This window comes from Coenobita brevimanus, chromosome 23, assembly GCF_032717465.1.
Source record: "Coenobita brevimanus isolate Jiangsu-jjx chromosome 23, ASM3271746v2, whole genome shotgun sequence".
Taxonomy (NCBI): Eukaryota; Metazoa; Arthropoda; class Malacostraca; order Decapoda; family Coenobitidae; genus Coenobita; species Coenobita brevimanus.
The window spans coordinates 64,762,373-64,784,964 of record NC_136976.1 but is presented as its reverse complement, the minus strand read 5'-3'; the positions used below and the strand labels follow the sequence as shown (position 1 = coordinate 64,784,964).

Genomic DNA, 22,592 nt, shown 5'->3' with positions numbered 1-22,592 from the left:
TAAGGATCCCTCCCTAAGGTGGGATTTCAAGGACCTGGTTGAAAATAAATAAGTACAGTACAGTAGTTTATTCTTGTTTTAAAAATGTAAACTATACCCATTTTACACTAACTTGGTCCATAACTTCACCTTTTTGCAGCTTATTTCACATTTTTGTCATGGCATTTCTTAATGACTAGTACTGTACAGTACAGTATTACTATAGTCTGTTATTACAACTAAATAATCACAATGGGGAAAGGGCAATTTCGGGCCAGGCTGGAGTAAACTGGGTAGTACGTATTGTGCCCCATTTATTTGACATTGTTTGTTATTGCCTGTGAAAATGTGGTGAGCTTCGTGGCTTCCAGTAAATCTGATACCCACTATACCAAGGTCCTTTCTAGCGAGAGTCTATTGTACAGTTTATCTTCTTTTTGCATATATTTACAGAACTGTGTTATATATTAGAAATTATAGTAATTAAATTATTATACAGTGGGTTTGCAAGTAGCAAGTAACACATTTAGTTGCCTACTTTTGGGTACCACATTGAGTAAAAATATGACAACCTTAGCAAGTTAAATGGTATATTATGGATAGCATGGTCTCTCATGATGTTACATTCACTGATAGCCGAGCATGGAATCACTGCACTTGGTTTTTATCGGCACCAGCCCTCTACCAACCACTTGCTGAATGATTCATCGGACCAAAATCTTTTTAGAATTTACAGTACGATCGTCCAAACAAGTGATGACTCGCTTTCTTTAAGTTTCAGACAAAACTCCTTTGGTCTGGCAACGTTCATTTGATTGGTAGTTAGGAGATAGAAATAGTCTGCCTACCCAGCATACATTATTTCATCCATCCATCCATCCATCATCCAATCCTACATTGTCCCATGAAGAGCGTAGGAGCCCGGGGCTAAGCAGTTGGTCCCGACATTTAAGATGAGAGTGACCGTCCCGACATTTAAGATGAGAGTGACCAGCCTCACTCATCCCTGAGTGGCATTACATGAGCAATCAACCCCAACCACCCCTTGGATATAAACCTTCACCGGCTCTGTCCTATTGGAGCGCAATAATTACTCACTAAACCACCAGGCGCCAAAATTTGGTTATCTGGTTACCACCCAGCATAGTAAATGGTTTCCTCTTTCCTGTCACTTCTTATTGCTTTTCTTTCCTTTACAGGTGGCTTTACATTGAGTGACAAGCCTAATAGTTTCCTGTAAGCCAAGAAACCATTTACAACGCTGGGTGGTAACCATATAACCAAACAATTACGTGCTCCCTACATGTCATCAAGTGGGTTGGTGGAGGGTTAGTGCCCCTTCCTGTAAAACAAATAACTCAGAGTCCAATGGCCACCCCTAACGGGATTATGGCATCAGGCAATAGATAGATAGATAGTGCACAGGAAACCATTTGGCTTGTCACTCAGTGTAACGGGATTATGGCATCAGGCAATAGATAGATAGATAGTGCACAGGAAACCATTTGGCTTGTCACTCAGTGTAGAGTCACCCACAGGCAGAAGGAAGAGGAAAGAATGAAGGAAAGAAAGACACAAGGGGGAATGTAAAGTTACCTGTAGGCAGAAGGACAAGGAAAGAATGAAGTAAAGGAAGACAGAAGAGGATGGGAAGGAAAGAAGGATGGAGGAGAGGAAAGGGCAGACACCCGACAGCAGCGCTACATCGAGTGAGTGGATGGTGAGCGCCCTCACCTACCACAATGAGGGTGTTAAAAAACTAACCTTGTGAAAATATTAGTTAAGTTTAGCATTTATGTATTTATTTATTTTTTTAGGTCAGTAATAATAATGAAATAAAAAGCAGCGTCTGGCACGTTTCCACTAATCGTCACAACTCATGCCAGCAGTGTTACCAATGTAGCAATTTTCCCGCTAAATTTAGTAAGGCTTTAAAAGCAGTCTACCTGATGAATATTTAAATACAGGCAAACCATGGTTTAACGATGCATTTGATTAAGTAAATACCCATTGCTAGACGGGATATCTTATCTCGGGTTAGGTTTACCATAACATGTAAAGTAGAGGGATGCATTTTTGAGCTTCGGGTTTCCCACCTAGCCAAGTCCTAAACCCACCCAAATGAGTCCAAAAAAATTTAAAGCCAATCTAAATGGCCGAACAGCTGTAAAAGAAGCGAACCTAAGCCTAAAACCAGTGCCCGTCTCGCATGTACTCAGTCCAGGTCACTGGAGAATGCAATTTCCAACTCGTATTCAAACTCGGTAGAAAAGAATAACCATCAGACTGCCCTGGGGCAATTAAATGAACATCTTATGCATAATAATAATGTATGAATGATGCAGAACCGTCCAAGGTTCAAATTGTTGTGACGGAGAAGCGTTGATGTTTTGACAGGGAATGCGATCGATGATGCAGTCGGGATAGTCTTTTCAACAGCCCCTCTTTATGTCATTTTAGTTACTGCTCTGGTTGCTGAGCTCCTTCATTTTCTTGTCTCTTATTTTCCAACATTTATTTAGAAATTCCTTTGCATTTTCAAAGTGTTTTCCTGTGAACAGCCCAAATATAAACACATGATTTATTAATCGATGATGCTGTTGGGATAGCCTTTTCAACGGCCCCTCCTTATGTTGTGTTAATTACTCTTCTGGTTACTGAGCTCCTTTATTTTCTTCTCTTGTATTTTATAACATTTATTTAGAAATTCCTTTGTTTTTTCATAGCATTTTCCCTTGAATGTAAACACATGATTTATCAATCAATGATGCTATTGGGATAACCTTTTCAGTGGTACCTCTATGTCATTTTAGTTACTGTTCTGGCTGTTGAACTCCTTTATTTTCTTCTCTTATTTTCCAACATTTATTTAGAAATTCCTTTGTACAGTCAAGTCGCCTAAGGCACGGCTAATTGGTTCTGGAGCAAGCCTGCACCATAGAAAACCGTGCCATACAAATAACTAAACTTACGGGAAAAGTGGAATTTGTTTCTGCACGTTTGCCCAAAGTCCCGCTTTTCACCTCACTTTTTCCCATTTTTCTCCACTTTACACATGCACACAATCAAGCAATCTGTCAGTGCATGTATTACATGTAACAGTAGGCACAAAAAATGGGTGGGTGATCAATCTTGTGTCTACTTGGGCATAATACAGTCGTTCGTAAATCCGCTATGAACGGGTTAGTGATGAAGCACCTACCTCTGAGCTAAGATAAAGTATAATGCCTCCCATCATCATCATCACGTATATAAGAATGATTATTAATGTGTTAAATGCGAGTTTTGTTGACACTTGAGCTTACAAACCTCATCAAATAAGCTTCTTCAGTCAATGCTTTACCACGCAGCCTCCGCCATCTTTAATGTTTTGGTCTGTCAGCTAATTAGCTGACTGACCAAAACATTAACGATGACAGAAGCTGCCTGGTTAAGCACTGATTGAAGTAGTTTATTTGATAAAGTGGCAACAAAACTCACATTTAACAATAATCATTCTTATATAGATGATGATGATGATGATGGGAGGCATTATACTTCGTCTTAGCTCAGAGATAGGTGCTTTGTCGCCAACCCGTTCATGGCAGTTTTACGAACAAACCTATAAACTAGTCACAATACCCAAAGAATCTTTAATGTTTTATTACTTAACACTATGAGTTTGGTGAATTTTAACCTCATAAGAGAGAAAAAAGTCCACAGTTGGAGCACTTGTAGTATGGAGCTGAAGTCGCCATCTTCTTTGTTTACCAACAGGGGAGTGTGCCGACTGCCAGGGGAATTTGCCCAGGCGTTTCAAACCTTACTGCGCTGCCGCACCATAATTATAGTTACTGTAGATATTGTGTTATGACTGAGATTAATTACCTATCCCTGCCCTGAAGGGGCTCGGGGTTGGGTATTGTTTTCACTCAGTTTGTCCATCTGTTTGTTTGTCTGTCTGTCTGTCTGTTAACAACTTTACGCGAAAACTATACACTGGTGCGATTTTGACTAAAATTGCAGGGATGATAGGCTATGGCCTTCTGATCACCTGATTAAATCTGGGGCCAAATTGGGCCAAGGCCCAGGCTGTAACTAAAGTCCAAAAAATGTAAAAAAAATATATATATATATATATATATATATATATATATATATATATATATATATATATATATATGTATATATAAGTTTTTTCACCATAACTCCTTTCAGATTCATCATGTCGACATAAAAACCAAAACCTAAAGGTGCATCTTTCAAACCTGCATCCTATAACATGCCTCATTACATCAGGGGGGGTCATCCCCCAGTTAGCAGTAGAGGGGTCATTTTCAGGTGGGTCAGGCCAAAAATTTCAAATGGGCATAAAATTGTCAGTTTTCACCCGATTTGCTCCAAATTTCATGTGTAACATGTGTGACTAGATATCCTGTTGTGTTTATACATCAGCACTAAAATGACTGCCGGGGACAGGTTTGCTGTGCCTTGGCATCACTTCTTGTTAGGCCTATTTTAATGTTTACTTTGCTACCCCCACCTCAGGCATACTTGAAAAACTGGGTAAAATTAAAGTAACACAGATCAGGTAAGGTTAGCAGATGCTTATTCACTGCATGTTTTATTTACACATAGTTTTCATTATCCTATTCAGCACAGTACAGTTGTTTGACCATTTGTGTGTTGGCCAGGTGTGGAGGATACTTTATGGTTAGAGGTACAGTGATATAGGGTATAGGGTCATATGGGTGTCTCTGTTTGAGTGGCCAGCAGGAATATGGGCATTTATAATGGTTTTCCTGTACTGTACATTTATAATATTTATTTTATAGCACAGCACTTTGGCAGAAGCAATTAACAATGTTGTCAGAGAGACAGCTACAAATGTTGACCATCCTACTCATACTGGTATATTCAGTGTTGATTTTTTTTTTCTAATTCAGTGCTGTGATTTGAGGTGACTGATACAGAGTACAGGTATATTGTTTTGAAGGGATAGAATGCTGACTGCGTACATACAAGTTTTGTATTTCATTGAATGGCTTCTCTCTTTCTCTCTCTCTCTCTCTCTCTCTCTCTCTCTCTCATACTACATCATACGGTGATCTCTTGGTTATCATGCTTAATTACACTCGACTCTCCATTTTCCGGACTAAAAGGGGGGGGAAGACCAGCCCAGGAACTCCAAAAGTCTTGCCCCACATGCCATTCCACGTACTTTTACCATACTTTGTCCGAATTCTCCAATATTGTCAAGCAATTATTCCGATATTCTAGAGCATTCTGGAATGTAGGCTACCTTTAGCAACATAACTAACAGACACAGTACATGAAATAATAACACTGACACAATAACATAAATGTAAATGCAGTACATACTGAAATCATAAATATAAATATAAATAATGCCATGAGTTGGAAGGAACCGGTGGGGTGAAGCAGGATGGTAGCCATTATGCTTTTCATGTATGAAAATATCTTTTTATATGTGTTACAAATGGCCTTTATCAAGTCTAAACCTTGCTAAAATTATTCTGTGTTGTGCAGCACACTGCTTATGCTTTTATATGACGGAATAATGGCTGGACTTTTGTGAGAATCCTGGACTTGTACGGGCGTATGTCAGGCGTTTGATAATATTGCCCAGCCTCAGCACCATGTCCGTGAAATTCGAGATCCAGGAAATTGGGGTATGGGAAATGGAGGGTTGAGTGTATTACCGAGCCTAGTGGATGATAAGAAAACCACACATTAATGAAAGCACAAAACCTATGGGATTTATCGTAATTCTCTCTCTCTCTCTCTCTCTCTCTCTCTCTCTCTCTCTCTCTCTCCTGTTGTCCTCAAGAACTGTGCTTCTGTGTTTACACCCTGTTTAGGTAAACTCATTCAGTAGGAGGACTACTGGGCCTTGGGAGCAGGCTGTGTAGCCTGTGCCCAGAGTCGGACAAAAAAAAAAAAAAAATATATCAACCTTTCCTTCTTGCTGGTAGTTTGGTATCATTCAGCCAGTCCCAAAGAAGGGTGACCACTCCCAACCCTCTAACTATCATCCAATTGATTTAACATCCTGTATCTCGAAAGTTTTTGAGTCAATTCTTAATAGAAAAATTTAAAGCATCTTTCCTATCACAACCTTCTTTCTGATCGTCAGTATGGGTTCCGTTAGGGACGCTCCACTGGTGATCTTCTCACCTACCTTTTAGACTTCTGGTCATCCTCCTTTTGGGACTTTGGCGAAAGCTTTGCCATTGCACTTGACATCTCAAAGGCTTTCGATCGAGTCTGGCATAAATCTTTAATTTCCAAATGCCTTCTTACAGTTTCTGTCCTTCTATCTGAGCCTTCATCTCTAGCTTCCTTTCTGGTCGTTTTATAGCCGCTGTTGCAGACAGCCATCGTTCTTCTCCTATATCTATCAACAGTGGTGTTCCTCAGGGCTCTGTCCTATCACCAACTCTCTTCCCTTTATTCATCAGTGACCTTCTAAGCTGTACATCCAACCCTATCCACTCAAATGCTGATGACCCCACCCTTCAACTTTCCATTCGGTTCCCGCAAAGCTCATCTCAGCAGTTACTTCAACAAATTAGGGATAATGCTATGGCACGCCTAATGTCTGACTTGGCTCGTATCTCTGACTGGGGTAAAATAATCTGGAAAGTTTTTAATGCATCAAAGACACAGTTTTTGCACCTATCAACCCAACAAACTCTTCCACAGGTATACCCACTAATGTTTAATAATATTCAGCTCAATCCTGCATCATCCTTGAACAAGCTTGGGGTTTCATTTACTCGGGACTTATCTTGGAAAGATCATATTACATCTCTTGTAAAATCTGCTTCTAAGAGATTGGGTGTGCTAAGCTGACTCTGTTCCTTCTTTACCCCTGCACAATTGTTGACTCTGTACACAGGATTTATCCGCCCCTGTATGGAGTACAACTCGCATGTATGGGGAGGTTCCCCACGTACAGCTCTTATCAATAAGGCGGAGTCAGAGGCTTTTCGTCTCATTAACTCTCCTCCTCTTACTGACTCCCATCAACCACTGTCTCTTCACCTCACTGTTGCATCTTTATCTCTTTTCTATCGCAACTTCAGTGGTCACTGTTCCTCTGAACTGTCTGCATGCATTCCTCCACCTCTACGACAGGCACGTAGCACCAGTCTAGCAGAAAACTCTCATCCCTTTTCTGTCCAACTCTCTAATGCAAGAGTTAACCATTACTCCCAGTCCTTCATTTATGCAACAGGTCAACTCTGGAACTGTCTTCCTCTGTCTGTATTTCCTACTTCCTATGATCTCCAGTCTTTCAAATGCAGTGTGTCCAGGCATCCCCAAATGATCAGATCTTGAATTTGGCTCTCTCCTGTATTTTGTTTTTCTCTTGGAAGGAACGGTTATTGTGGGCTCATGGCCTTTGGTTCCTTTTTCCTCGCATTAAAAATAAGATGGTAGGCTGCTAGTTGTCGTCAGGAGTTTTTGTGATGGTAGTGAAGCATATGTAAAGGTTAATAGGCATTAAGTGAATGGTTCACGATCAGTGTGGGGATGCGACAAGGTTGTGTGATGTCCCCATGGCTGTTCAATACATATATGGATGGGGTGATGAGAGAAGTAAAAACACGAGTAATGAAGAGAGGGCTGGCTTTGGTAATGAATGATGATAGATGGAATATCTCAAATTTGTTGTATGCTAATGATGCAGTACTACTTGCAAATATTGGACAAGAACTTGGTAGGCTAGTGCAGAGTTTTGCTGATGTCTGTGAGTGTCGTGCCTTGAAAGTAAATGTAGAAAAGAGTAAAGTGATGATTATTGAGAGAGAAGGTGACCCCCAGTGTGATGTTACAGTGAATGGAGAGAGACTGGAATTGGTGAGAGAGTTCAAATACCTGGGTACAGTGATAGAAAAGAGAGGAAAATGTGCAAAAGAAGTGGAAAGTAGAGTGACACAAGGAAGAAAAGTAGTTGGTGCAATGAAGGCCTTGATAAGAAACAGAGGCTTGAGTGTTGCAGCTGCACGAAGCTTACATGAAGGAGTGTTCGTACCAACTTTAACATATATGGATATGAGACTATTGTGTGGCATGAAAATGAAAAGTCAAGAATAAGAGCAGTGGAGATGGGACTGGTAAGGAATGTATGTGGAGTACAGAGGGTGGATAGGATATGAAATAATGTGATTCGTGAAAGATGTGGAGTGAGAAAGTCAGTGGACATCAGAATCGAAGAAAGTGTACTGAGATGGTATGGTCATGTGGAGAGAATGGATAACAACAGAGGGGTGAAAAAGGTATATCTGAGCGAAAATGAAGGAGGCAGGAGACGAGATAGTCCAAGGAGAGGGTGGAGAGATATGGTGGATGAGTTTGTGAGGAAGAGAGGTTTGGAAGTCAGTGAGGCTAGGGAACTGACAAGAGATCGAGCTGGCTGGATGAAAGTTGTGAGGAGAGGTGCATGATCAGGGATTTTGCACCCCATTTTAATGTGGCAATGTCTGGATTGACTCTGTCGGATACGTTTATGTGAAGCTACAGAATGTGGTGAATATTTTTGGCATATCTGATAGAGCTAGGATTCTGGGGGCTTGAATGATGAGTGAATGGAAGCGTGGCCCATTGGATTGGGCAAATTTGGTCTGTCTGGACATTTCTACTCCTCACCCTGCTGTAGGGTGGGAAAGGAAGCCTGGATGATGATGATGTGTTTCAAGCACAAAGATGCACATAAATAATTACATGATATAGAGGGAACAAGGATCATGTTGAAGGAGCCAGGTTCATTACATGCTCGTAGAGAGGTTGATGCTGGGAATGATTGTGGATACGAGGACCATGAGAGGACGATGTGTAGGTCTGTCAGATCATGTGATTGTAGTATGCAAGATCAAGTTGAGAGGAGTGAGGTGGACCAGGAGAGAGAGGAGCAGTCAGGGAATGACTGAAATTTAAGAAGCTGAGGGTCAAGGAAATGGCAGATGAATATAGGACCAAAGTAGGGAGGAGTTAGAATCAGTGAATTGGAATGAAATGGATCTGGACAGCCTGTGAAATTCACTTAGGGATTGCATAGTTAGGGATGCTAAAGCGGTGTGTGGTGTGGCAAGAGTAGCAACAGAGAAAAAAGGTATGGCATGGTGGAATGAAGAGGTAAGAGAGCAGTGGAGGAAAAGAGGAAGAATTGGCTAAAGTGGTTACAGGACAGGAGCTGAGTTGAAATATCAATTCAATAAACTGAGAGCAAGAAGCACGTAAAGAGACTAATGAAGAGGAAAAAGAAGGTGGGAAATGATGAGCTGGGAAGAAAAGTGAATGCAAATTACTGTACTCTGAATATAGGAAGTTCTTCCAGAAAGAGGTGCAGGAATGTAGAAGTGGCAGCAGACAGAAATGTGAAAGTGTGAAGGATTTAATTGATAGATTATTAACCCATGGGGATGAAGTCAGGACCAGATGGAATGAATAATTTGAAAGCCTGATGAATGGGAATAGAGCAGAGCCACTGTAAACTTGCTTGGGTTTGGGGATGTGGACAGAAGGAATACAGTGACAGGAAACGTGACACTCACGCAGGTTAAGAACGCTCTGAAGCGGCTGAAAAATGTGAAAGCAGCTGGGGTTGATGAGGTGTGTGCAGAGATGATTAAGTATAGTGGAGAGAGTGGAATGAAGTGCTTGTTGGAGATATGTAAAAAGGCATGGATGAGTGAAACTGTGCCAGCAGAGTGGAAAAGGGTGTGTGTGTACCCCTGTACAAAAATAAAGGTGAGCGAAATGAGTGCAAGAATTATCGTGGCATAAGTTTATTCAGTGTTGCAGGGAAGGTATATGAAAGAATTATTATAGAGAAAGTAAGAGAGATATCAAAAGTTGTAGTGAGTGATGAACCAGGTGGCTTTAGGATTGGCAGGGGATGTGTGGATCAAATATTTGCAGTAAGGCAGATAGTGGAGAAGGCTTGTGAGAAGGACTATAAGGTGTTTATGGCATTTATGGATCTGGAAAAAGCATACGACAAAGTAGACAGAGAGGGATTGTGGAAGGATTTGCATATGTACTATGTAGATGGTAAGCTGCTAGGTGCCATCAAGAGTTTTTATGATGGTAGTGTGGCATGTGTAAGGGTAAATGGGCATCTAAGTGAATAGTTCATGATTAGTGTGGGCTTGTGACAAGGTTGTGTGATGTCCCCATGGTTGTTCAATATACTGTATATACGGATGGGGTGATGAGAGAAGCAAAAACACGAGTAATGGAGAGAGAGGTGGCATTGGTCATGAATGGTGATGGATGGAACACAATATCTCAAATTTGTTGTATGCTGATGATGCAGTACTGCATGCAAATACCGGACAAGAACTCGGTAGACTAGTGCAGAGTTTTCCTGATGTCTGTGAATGCTGTGCCTTGTGAGTAAATGTAGCAAAGAGTAAAGTGATGGTTATTGAGAGAAAAGGTGGCCCCCAGTGTGATGTTGCAGTGAATGGAGAGAGACTGGAATTGGTGAGAGAGCTCAAATACCAGGGTACAGTGATAGAAAAGAGAAGAAAATGTGCAAAAGAAGTGGAAAGTAGAGTGACACAAGAAAGGAAAGTAGTTGGTGCTATGAAGGCCTTGACAAGAAACAGAGGCTTGAATGTTGCAGCTGCATGAGGCTTACATGAAGGAGTGTTAGTGCCAACTTTAACATATGGGTGTGAGACTATGGTGTGGCATGAAAATGAAAAGTCAAGAGTGAGTGCAGTGGAGATGGAACTGCTGAGGAATGTGTGTGGAGTACAGAGAGTGGATAGGATACGAAATAATGTGATTCGTGAAAGATTAGGAATGAGGAAGTCTGTGGACACCAGAATTGAAGAGAGTGTACTGAGATGGTATGGTCAGTGGAGAGAATGGTTAATAATACAGTGGTAAAAGGTATATCTGAGCAAATCTGAAGGAGGGAGGAGGTGAGGTAGGCCAAGGAGAAGGTGGAGGGATATGGTGGAGGAGTGTGTGTGGAAGAGAGGTATGGAAGTCAGTGAGGCTAGGGAACTGACAAGAGATCAAGCTGGCTGGATGAATGTTGTGAAAAGAAGTGCATGATCAGGGATTTGGCACCTCTTTCTAATGTGAAAATGTCTGGATTGACTTTATCGGATACATTTATGTGAAGCTACAGAATGTGGTGAATGTTTTTGACGTATCAGATAGAGTCAGGATTCCAGAGGCTTGAATGATGAGTGAATGGAAGCGTGGCCCATTGGATTGGGCAGACTTGGGCTGTCTAGGTGTTGCTACTCTTCACCTTGCTTTAGGGTGGGAAAGGAGGTCCGGATGATGATTGGTGGTTTTCTCGTTCATTTCACATCAGAACACTAGCATGCTGTTCGAAACTAACTTTAGTTATGCTTAAGCACCCTGAAAGTGCAATGAACACAATAAGAGCATTTATTCCCAAGGAAAATGTAAAATTGTTGGATGAAGTGGCATGTGGTGTGGGAGCTTAAATGTGAACAAGACTAAAATGAGTTGTGTGTTTTTGATGTAAATAGTTATTTTGTTGGAGAAAAGTGTTAATGATGGGGGAGTAATACACTTCATGTTTTCGCCTTTAGTGCAATGTGTGGGGAAAAAAAAGGGTTTGTGCTCAATCTCTGTTATAAACTGGCGGTCTCTGGCCAAGAAAATTCGGCTCTTATGGTATGTGATGATACTACGTGTTAATATAATTAGTAAGGTAAGATTATTGTGTGAGTTCAGTTCTTGTGAATTATACTGTCATACAAATTGTGCTGCTTGGCTGCCTTATTTATGATCCATGATTACTACATTTGTATATATCTGAGGAGTTGTACGCAGTCACTGCATGCTGACGACTTAGTGTATTTTTTTTCTTTTTTGTTGATAACATGATACTTTCAAAGATAGCTTCACTTTTTTTTTTTTTTTTTTTTTAATTATTTAATGAGTGCACTGAAAGTGATTCCTGGCAAAATATGCGTGATGCAGGGCAGTGATTATTCACGTGTTAATTAGGTCAGAACTCAGTTTTTACTTAGTTGGTATTGAGGGCATTATAGAAGCTTAGTGGCAGTCCTTGGTAGTTAAAAATTTTATAGGGAGTATTAGGGTGAATAGTCCATTAGGTTAGGATGCACTGATGTGTCCAGTCGGCGAAATCATATGTAAACACACTGTCATGATTGTCTTAAGACAGACATATTTGTAATAACCCATCTGTAAATATATTTTCAACAACAAATATGGGGCTCCTAGAACCTAACCCCCTATTTTATGTGGGGGCACTTACTATCCACTCACTCAATGTAATGCTGCTTTAAGTGCTTCCCTTTCCTCTCCTTCCTTTCTTCCTCTTCTGCCCTTCATTGCTTCATTCTTTCCTTTTCCTTCTCCATGGGTAACTTTGCACTCCCTCTTCTGTCTTTCTTTCCTTCACTCTTTCCTCTTCCTTGTGCCTATGGATGAATGTACACTGAGCGACAAGGCAAATGGTTTCCTGTACACCAGGAAACCATTTACTATGCTGGGTGGTAACCATATAACCAAATTATGGCGCCTGGTGGTTTAGTGGGTAATTAAGGTGTTCTAATTGGATTGAGCCTGTGTAAGTTTATATCCAAGGGGTGGTTGGGGTTTATTGCTCATGTAATACCACTCAGGGATGAGTGAGGCTGGTGACCCTCATCGTAAATGTCAGGACGAACTTCCCTAGCCCTGGTCTCGTACACATCTCATGGGGCAACGTAGAATTGTATGATGGATGAATGAAATACATGTCATGTTTAAGCACAAAATTGATTTTGCATGACCTGTCTCGTGTTTTATGAAGACTGTACTGTATTGAGCCTTGGTTACAGAACTCGATTTAGCGGAAAATTCAAGATAACTGAATAGGGGTTGATTGAATTAGTTCATTAAATCGAGCATCTGCTGTACATGCATACTGTTATGGTAACAGAAACACACATGAGCATGGTTAAGTTAACAAAAAGTGATGAAAAAGTCATAGTAAGGAAGAAACATGTACCATAGAGAGACGTGAGATGGGGTCGATGCAAGGGGTTCTGAGGGCCTCATCTTTGAATCCCTCAAAGCCATCAGAAACCACAAATGTTGCACCATTATTGTCAGCAGAAAGCAGCTCAGGTGCACAGTAATGATTTTTTTTTTTTTTTAATGTGTGACAGCAGCAGGAGTGTAGATTTTCGTCTTGCAGTGGTACCGAAAACTTCTTTAACCAAGTGCACAGAAACAAAGGGATCACAGTCCTTTAACCTGTGCTTTAGAAATCATTGCATAAGTGATAATTTTTTTAGTAGATCAAGCTGTATTAGTGTGTTAAGAAATTTAATGTGTAATACAGAAATATTAATAGCAGAATATTTAAAAATGTAATTAGCTTCAGTGTGTTCCTTGGTTTGCAGATGGAGCTATTGCAGGATTTTTATGAGACAACATTGGAGGCTTTGAAGGATGCTAAGAATGATCGCCTGTGGTTTAAGACCAACACGAAACTGGGTAAATTGTATTTTGATCGGGAAGACTACACCAGGCTCTCCAAGATTCTCAAGCAACTCCATCAGTCTTGTCAAGTTAGTACCGTACTAATATTTGTTGGGTTGTATATTGTAATACTAATTCAGACTATGGGTACCAGCCCTGTACAGTAGGATCAGTGTACAGTATTTAGCTAAATGATACTTTCCTTTTTACATTTAACAGCCTTGTACATTGCACCCATTTTTCTTTAATGAATATAGTCACAACTTGGTATATGAGGAGGTTACATGAAGTGAAAGCCCTTCACATAACTATGTATCTTATAATGAGGTCAGTATAACATGGGTTCAGTGGCGATAGAGAGGGAGCCTATGACCATTGAACCTAAAATCTAAAAACACCTTATCCTTTTAGGCTTGCTGTCAGTGCCCCTAAGTAGCACCACACTTTTTGCTAAGGGTAGTATGCTTGCCAGACACAATTTCCAAGTCACTAAGTTTCAGTATTTTGCTTACGGAAAGTTATCACTGTATGTAAAATTGCATACTGCACTACATGTTATGCACATGCACTATTATTTGTCAGTAGCAGTGATGTTTCAATGACCTTTCATGCATAAAATGGAATGAAAGGCAAACAGTTACTGCCACTGTAAATGCTGGTGGCCATCTTGGCTCAATCAGCTGACTGGGAGACCATGTACACATAGTAGACGCAATTTTCAAGTCACAGGTTTTAGTTTTTCACACACAAAAAGCTGTCACCTCACTTAATATTGCACACTGCACCTTTTTTTTTTAATGCACTTGCACTGTTATTTGGCAATAGCAATGGTGTTCCAGTGCCTTTTCATGCTCATAATGGAATGAAAGGCAGACAATCATGGCAAATGTATCGTATTTTGCGGCATTTAAAACACACTTTTTTGTCTCACAATTAACTTGAAATATCCCCATGTGTCCTGGAGCCCAGACTAGACAGGTTCACTTGGCTCCATTTAGAAGAAACTAATACCGATGATCATCTCACTGCTTGGCAATTGCAGGTATTTTCTGAAGACTGTTAATTTGTTGTAAAAAACTGTACATGCACACATGGTAGTTTACAGTACAACTAGCCATGTGACAGCCAAGGGGTTTAGCAATGTAGTGTCACCTCTAGCAAGCTAATTTGATCACTGGCGTACTGCCTGCTAACTTTCTGAAAGGCACATTCACTCTCTAATTGGCATGACAGTCACATTGGAGAGATGTTGGCTAATGAGACCCCTGAGTCATGATAACAGACGTGTCGCATATGGAAATTCAGTCACCCTTGTCTGGCTGGCTTCTCATACTGATATTTTGTTTCATTCGAGACAAGAGTATCATAGAAGGAAACAGTCTAATACAGGTATACCTCAATATACGATACCCCTAGATGTGATACACCGGCTTAACGATGGGGGTAGAAATACCACCATACAGTGAGTCTTTCATAAACGAAAACCCGAAGTATGAATTTTCAATGTTACGAAAGTGATGAATATAGGACAAATTCCACAATATGAAAGTATCTGTCTCAATGATACGAAAAGCGATACGAAAGGAAATACAAAAAATTCAAAATGGACACTTACTTGCGGCGAGGAAACGACCTAACCTCTCTCTGGTAAACAGTTTTTCTCACGCTTCTTAGTTGAGTCCACGGTTTCGGGACAATTCACCATCAGGTTGATTCCCTGTCATTTATTTACATATCAGTTTATTTAGCAGGCATATTAGTTTTTGACTGATATGAGTTATAAAGGTGGTGGTGGTTATTCTTTTTATAATAAATGTAAATTATGGCATCAAATAGTTGGTATTAATGGAAAAAAATATAAATATATTGAAACGTGAATCAGGTGACGTATGATGTTTCATCGTTTAACATAAGGCTACATATGAGACATTGGCATTTTTATAAATGCCTAAAAACCTAAGTGAACAATTGACATACTGTACTCTAAAATTGTATGAATAATCTTCATATTACGTGTACATATTCAGCTAATCAATCAGTCTCAACCGACTGCATCCAAAAATTACAATAAAATTTACTGAAGACTGCTATGGGAGACGCCAGATTATAATTCAGAGTCAACTACAGCGAGGCAGAAGCAAGTTAATTATTGACTATAAGTACAAATTATAAATAATTTCCAAAGCCTACACTCTTGAATGAACATAGCCCTTGATAGTTCCCCATGAAATTAGTTATTATAGTATTAATCAGCTAATATTAAGTATACTTATAGAATGAAGGGGAATCGTCTTGGGTGCGAATTGTCCTGACGGGGAATCGTTGATGTTTTGATGGCGAACACGACTAATTGTCCTGGAACCGAATCCACGTCCCTCCTCGCAGCCTTGCTGTATGTGAGGATATTTTCGCAGCTCTACACCTTTTCGTACTGTTTAGACATCCCCCCCAAGTGCCCTGCATTATCTCCAGCATTGGGGGAGCCTGCCGCAAAGAAGTAGCAGCACCATACTCTAACACTGGAGAGGAAATTGGAAATTATAAGACGCCACAAGGAGGGGCAGGGAGTCTCGGAGATTGGGCATGCTTTAGGCCTTGCAGCTTCCACCGTTGAAACTGTGACCAAGAAAAAGGAGATGTACAAGAAAATGGCCACCCCGTTTTCTACATCTACAGGTATTACTTACTTCTATAGGTATTATTACTTCAAAATAGGAGAGGTAAAGTTTAGATGGGGAGTCCGATGGGGTCCTGGGACGCATCCCCCCATTTCTATGTATATTTCAATGGGGAAAATCGTTCTGGTATATGAAATTTCGGATTACGAAAGTTTTTTTTGGTCCCTATCCCTTTCGTATATTGAAGACTCACTGTACTTTATCTAACAATGGCCAAACCCCGGTTTAATGATGGGTTTTGATTTGTTTAACCGATTTTGATGATATTTTAGACAAATATTATTGTTTGTTTAGTTTGATTTATAAACTGTTTTTAGACTTAAATTAATGTGTTTTAGCCATCGGTGGGCTGAAGATTATCATTTTGAGGTACAGTTTACTTAGCTTGATTTTTTTCCAGACTTACATCTGATGATTTTCAGATTTTATTTGTTGGTTTTAGTGAGTTATTTACAGGTGTTAATCTTAGGTTAGCTTCTTTTACAGCTGTTAGGCCATTTAGATTGGCTTTAAACTTGTTTTTGGATTCATTTGGGTGAGTTTAGGACTTGGTTAGGGGGGAAACCCAAGGCTCAGAAATGCATCCCTATACTTTACATGTTAAATCTACCCCGAGATACGATACTTCGCCTATCAATGGGTTTTTACTTAACCAATTGCAACGTTAAACCGGGGTGTACCTGTATTACCAGTTGTGAAAAACTGTTATAATGTTAAACAGTACTGCCTGTAATTACTATCTTCACCAAACTACATGCACAGTACACACTACACTTCCTATTCAAAATTCACAAAAATGGCGTCGATTAATCAAGCCTCGGAGTCCCCAGGGGGGGGGGACCATAAATGCCCCCACCATCTGCCCCTCTCCCGGTGACGACTCGAGGTGCCTGGAACCACTGTCTGACTCTCTTCTTCTTCATTTCTGCAACATTCGCGGCCTTTCATCTAACTTTCGCTCTGTTGAGCACCACCTCTCCTCCTCTAAACCTCACCTTCTTTTTCTGACGGAGACTCAGCTGTCTGAGGCAACCGACAGCAGACCCTTTTCTGTATCCTCCTACTTTCTCTATACTCATTTCAAAGCCAAAGGTGGCTGTTGTGTATACATACGTAACGACTTATCTTGCTCTCGTGTTCCTGAACTTGATTCTTCTGAATTCTCCACACTCTGGCTTCGGCTTTCCTGTCATTCTCTGACTAAATATATCTGTGCTGTTTACTTATCCCCTAATTCTACTGACTATCAAAAATTCTTCGACTATCTTACTTCTACGATGGAACACATTCTGTCCATTACTCCTTTCTCTGAAATCTCCATTCTTGGAGATTTCAATGTTCACCACCACCTTTGGCTCTCCTCTCCTTTCACGGATCCACCTGGTGAACAAGCCTACATCTTTTCTATCCTTAATGACCTAGAGCAGCTTGTACAGCACCCTACCCGTATCCCTGACCGCCTGGAGAGAGCTCCAACATACTTGACCTCTTCCTCACAACTAATCCTTCTGCTTACTCTGTTAATCTTTTCTCTCCGTTGGGCTCCTCCGATCACAACCTTATTACCTTAACCTGTCCTATCACTCCGGTACGGCCTGTGGACCCTCCAGGGAAACGTCGTCTGTGGCATTTTGGAGCCGCGAACTGGGAGGCCCTCAGGCAGTACTTCTTTGATTTTCCCTGGAATGATTATTGCTTCCATGGCCGTGAGCCATCTGAGTGTGCCTTGCGCATTACGGAGGTTATTCTCTCGGGCATGGAAGCATACATTCCTTTCTCATATCCTTTGACTAACGCAAGAAAGCCTTGGTTTAATCACGCTTGTTCTAATGCTGTCCGCAACAAGGAGAGGGCCTACAAAAGGTACCGGAGCCAACCCACCCCTGAATCACATCATCTTTACATTTCTGCCCGGAATCGTGCTAAGTCTGTTCTTCGCTCTACTAAAAATAATTTCATCCATACTAAATGCTCTCAACTCTCCAACTCGAATTCTTCCCGCTCCTTCTGGCACCTTGCCAAAAATCTTTCTAACAACTTTACCTCATCATCCTTCCCTCCTCTTTTCTACTCTGATGGTTCTGTAGCTATTTCTTCTACTGATAAAGCAGATCTCTTCGCACAGACTTTCTCCTCCAATTCCACCTTAGACGATTCCGGTGCTGTTCCTCCATCACTTCTCCCCTCTGACTTCCTCATGGCTGACATTAAAATTTCTTCAGTTGATGTATTTTCTGCCATCACTGGCCTCAGTACTAACAAGGCATATGGGCCTGATGGGGTCCCTCCTGTTGTTCTCAAGAACTGTGCTTCTGTGCTTACACCCTGCCTAGGCAAACTCTTTCGCCTTTGTCTGTCAACTTGTACCTTTCCTTCTTGCTGGAAGTTTGCTCTCATTCAGCCAGTCCCAAAGAAGGGTGACCACTCCCAACCCTCCAACTATCGTCCAATTGCTTTAACGTCCTGTATTTCAAAAGTTTTCGAGTCAATTCTTAATAGAAAAATTTTAAGGTATCTTTCCTATCACAACCTTCTTTCCGATCGTCAGTATGGGTTCCGTCAGGGACGCTCCACTGGCGATCTTCTCACCTACCTTTCAGACTCCTGGTCATCCTCCTTTCGGGACTTCGGCGAAAGCTTTGCCATTGCACTTGACATCTCAAAGGCTTTCGATCGAGTCTGGCATAAATCTTTAATTTCCAAACTGCCCTCCTACGGTTTCTATCCTTCTATCTGTGCCTTCATCGCTAGCTTCCTTTCTGGTCGTTCTATAGCCACTGTTGTAGACGGCCATCGTTCTTCTCCTAGATCTATCAACAGTGGTGTTCCTCAGGGCTCTGTCCTGTCACCAACTCTCTTCCTTTTATTCATCAATGATCTTCTAAGCTGTACATCTAACCCTATCCACTCATACGCTGATGACTCCACCCTTCACCTTTCCATTCGGTTCCCGCAACGCCCATCTCAACAGTTACTTCAAGAAACAAGGGATGAGGCTATGGCACACCTAATGTCTGACTTGGCTCGTATCTCTGACTGGGGTAAAAATAATATGGTTGTCTTTAATGCATCTAAGACTCAGTTCTTTCACCTATCAACCCGACAAAATCTTCCACAGGTATACCCATTAATGTTTAATAATATTCAGCTTAATCCTGCATCATCCTTGAACATGCTTGGGGTTTCATTTACTCGGGACTTATCTTGGAAAGATCATATTACATCTCTTGTAAAATCTGCTTCCAAAAGATTGGGTGTGCTAAGCCGACTCCGCTCTTTCTTTACCCCTGCACAATTGTTGTCTCTATACAGGGGTTTTATCCGCCCCTGTGTGGAGTACAACTCTCATGTGTGGGGAGGCTCCCCACACACAGCTCTTCTCAATAGGGTGGAGTCAAAGGCTTTTCGTCTCATTAACTCTCCTCCTCTTACTGACTCCCTTCAACCTCTGTCTCTTCGCCGCACTGTTGCATCTTTATCTCTTTTCTATCGCTACTTTAATGGTCACTGCTCCTCTGAACTGTCTGCTTGCATTCCTCCACCTCTACGACGTGCGCGTAGCACCCGTCTGGCAGCAAACTCTCATCCCTTTTCTGTCCAACTCTCTAATGCAAGAGTTAACCGTTACTCCCAGTCTTTCATTTATGCAACAGGTCAGCTCTGGAACTGTCTCCCTCTATCTGTATTTCCTGCTGCCTATGATCTCCAGTCTTTCAAACGCAGTGTGTCCAGGCATCTCAAAATGATTGGATCTTGAATTTGGCTCTATATTGTATTTTGTTTTTCTCTTGGAGGGAACTGTTACTGCGGGCTCATGGCCTTTGATTCCTTCTTCCTCGCATTAAAAAAAAAAAAAAAAAAAAAAAAATTACAGCTACTCTGTATTTTTCATCCATGACTAAAGTATAATAGGGCTGTGCGAATAACGTTATTTTGCTTAGCTATTTCATAGGTAGCGACAGAAGAGACAATCTCATAGCGAGACATGCAGCGTGGATAGCAATAGGCCGCCAGAGAATAGTGGGCTGGCAGACAGAGTTGCCAGGGTCGGGACCCAGGCAACCCTGACGTTGAGCACAAGGCGATCATCACTTGTCGCAGGATGCCATTCCATCCCATTGTTCTTCTTCTTCTTCTTTTTCTTCTTTGTGTGTGTGTGTGTGTGTGTGTGTGTGTGTGTGTGTGTGTGTGTGTGTGTGTGTGTGTGTGTGTGTGTGTGCTTTCAAGGACACCTCTACAATGATTGTGCCACTAGCAGGCCACACCAGTACACTCAGCATTCAATAAACTGCACCCAAAACCAATGAAAAGTAAATGTGTTTAACCATCTGGCATGTTTGATATACGATAGTTTTGATATTGTTGATATTCTGCCTGATATATGTAGTTAAAGACAAAAACTTGGGGTGTAGTTGAATATTTGTTTGACCATCTTGCATTTTTGATATACAATAGTTTTGATATTGCTGATATTCTACTTGATATATGTAGTTAAAGACAAAAAGTAGGGGTGTAGTTGAAAAAGTCCCCCTCTAATTTAATTTATTTAGGTAAGAATTTTGTCCCATGGATAGTGATGTTAGCGTCAGACTAATAGTGTCACAATCTGCGTGGCCCTACTGTACTTTGGCCCGTCACAGTACTATGTAGATGGGATAAAATTTGCTGAGTACCATAATTAATACAAGGAAATGGAGAGAGTTCTAGAAGGTATGATTAGAGAAAGAGTGAATATTGATGAGATGCTGTTAGGGTTTATGCCAGCCAGGGGGACTACTGATGCCATATTCATTGATTGACAGCTTCAGGAAAAATATATTGGGAGGAAAAGGGATCTGTATTTTGTGTTTGTTGATTTGGAAAAAGCCTTTGACAGAGTCCCTAGAGAGGTGGTCAAGTGGGCAATGGGAAAGCTTGGCTTGGAGGAGTGGCTAGTCAGGGTGGTTATGGCCATGTATGTGGGTGCTCACACTCATGTAAGAGTGAATGGAGATTTGAGTGATGAGTTTTCCGTGAACGTTGGTGTGCATCAGGGGTCAGTTAAGTCCCATGTTGTTTATTATGGTACTTGAAGCCCTGTCACACGACTTCAGAAATGGACTCCCATGGGAAGATGTTGTATGCTGACGATTTGGTGTTGATTGCAGAGAACGAAAGGGAGGTGGAGGAAAGATTTAGGAAGTGGGGAGATGGTATGGGGCACAAGGGTTTAAGGGTAAATGCAAATAAAACAAAAGTGATGATATCTAGGGTTGGTGGTGGTACTGTCAAAGCGAGGGAGAATGGCCATGTGCAGTTTGCCACAAGGGTGTGGGAAGTAATTCCATCTTGTAGAGTGTTTGTGATAAATGGGTGCACAAGAGATGTAGTGGTATCAGAGGTAGACTGTGAGATGATGCTGATTTTATGTGTGCAGTGTGTTGGGGAGAGCAGGTGGAGATTGTCAGGTGTGAAAGGATTGAACTTGCTGGTGAGTCTCTTGAGTGTGTCGAAGAGTTTTGTCATTTGAGAGACTTGTTGTGTGCTGGAGGTGGGGCTGGAGCTAGCTCTGTGGCTAGGGTGAGAAGTAGTTGGAAGAAGTTCAGGGAGCTGTTGCCTCTCCTGACATTGAGAGGACTCTTCCTACATGCTAAGGGGTCTTTGTATGCAGCATGTGTTAAGAGTGTAATGCTGTATGGTAGTGAGACCTGGTTAGTAATGGAGGAGGATATTCGCAGGCTCAGACATACAGAAATGACAATGATTAGGTGGATGTGCAGTGCATCCCTGTGTGCAAGGCCTGGGGGGGGCTGTGTTTATGATTAAAGAGTTGAGAGGTAGGATGGGACTAGAGTGAATTAGTGTTGTGATGAGGAGAGGTAGATTGAGATGGTTTGGGTATGTGGAGAGGATGGGGGATTATAATTGGATTCAGAAGGTGAGAAGTGTTAATATTGGGGGTGGGATTGTGAGGGGTAGACCAAGAAAGACATGGGATGAGGTCATTAAGTGTGACCTCAGGGTTAAGGGACTGAACAGGGAGGCTGCATTAGACCGTGCAGCATGGAGAACTGCCATTAGGTGACCAAGGCCGATGCATGCAAGCATGTTGTAGCCTTCAAAAACAAAAACGAAAACAAAACAGTAATCCCTCTAAGATCCGACGTAATAGAGCCCAAGCAGTGTCCAGGAGTTGGTCTTGTCTAGGACTTGGAAAAAATGCCCCTGGACACGTATTTATAGATCCCAACCCAACCTAACTTTGCAAGCCACCTAAATAACTCTCTACCGGACATGTACAGCACCTATTTAACCCTTTAACCGCGGGTGTCATTCCAGAATGACGTTGCAAAAACTGGACCAAACCGCGGGTGTCATTCTCGAATGTTTGTGAATATTTTGAACACCCCGCGTTTTTTCCGTGCGCCAATTGTTTCAAGGGAGAGTAGCTATTAAGTT

At 41.4% G+C, this 22,592-nt stretch overlaps 1 protein-coding gene across 1 annotated transcript in view; it reads left to right on the top strand.

The window, feature by feature from the left end:
* Window positions 1–22,592, top strand: part of alien (COP9 signalosome complex subunit 2 alien) — an 86,769-nt gene that overhangs the window by 16,324 nt on the left and 47,853 nt on the right. Inside the window, exon 4 of the mRNA XM_080267302.1 lies at window positions 13,398–13,565. Coding sequence (XP_080123428.1) covers window positions 13,398–13,565 — 168 coding nt within the window. The remainder of the gene's footprint in view (window positions 1–13,397; window positions 13,566–22,592) is intronic.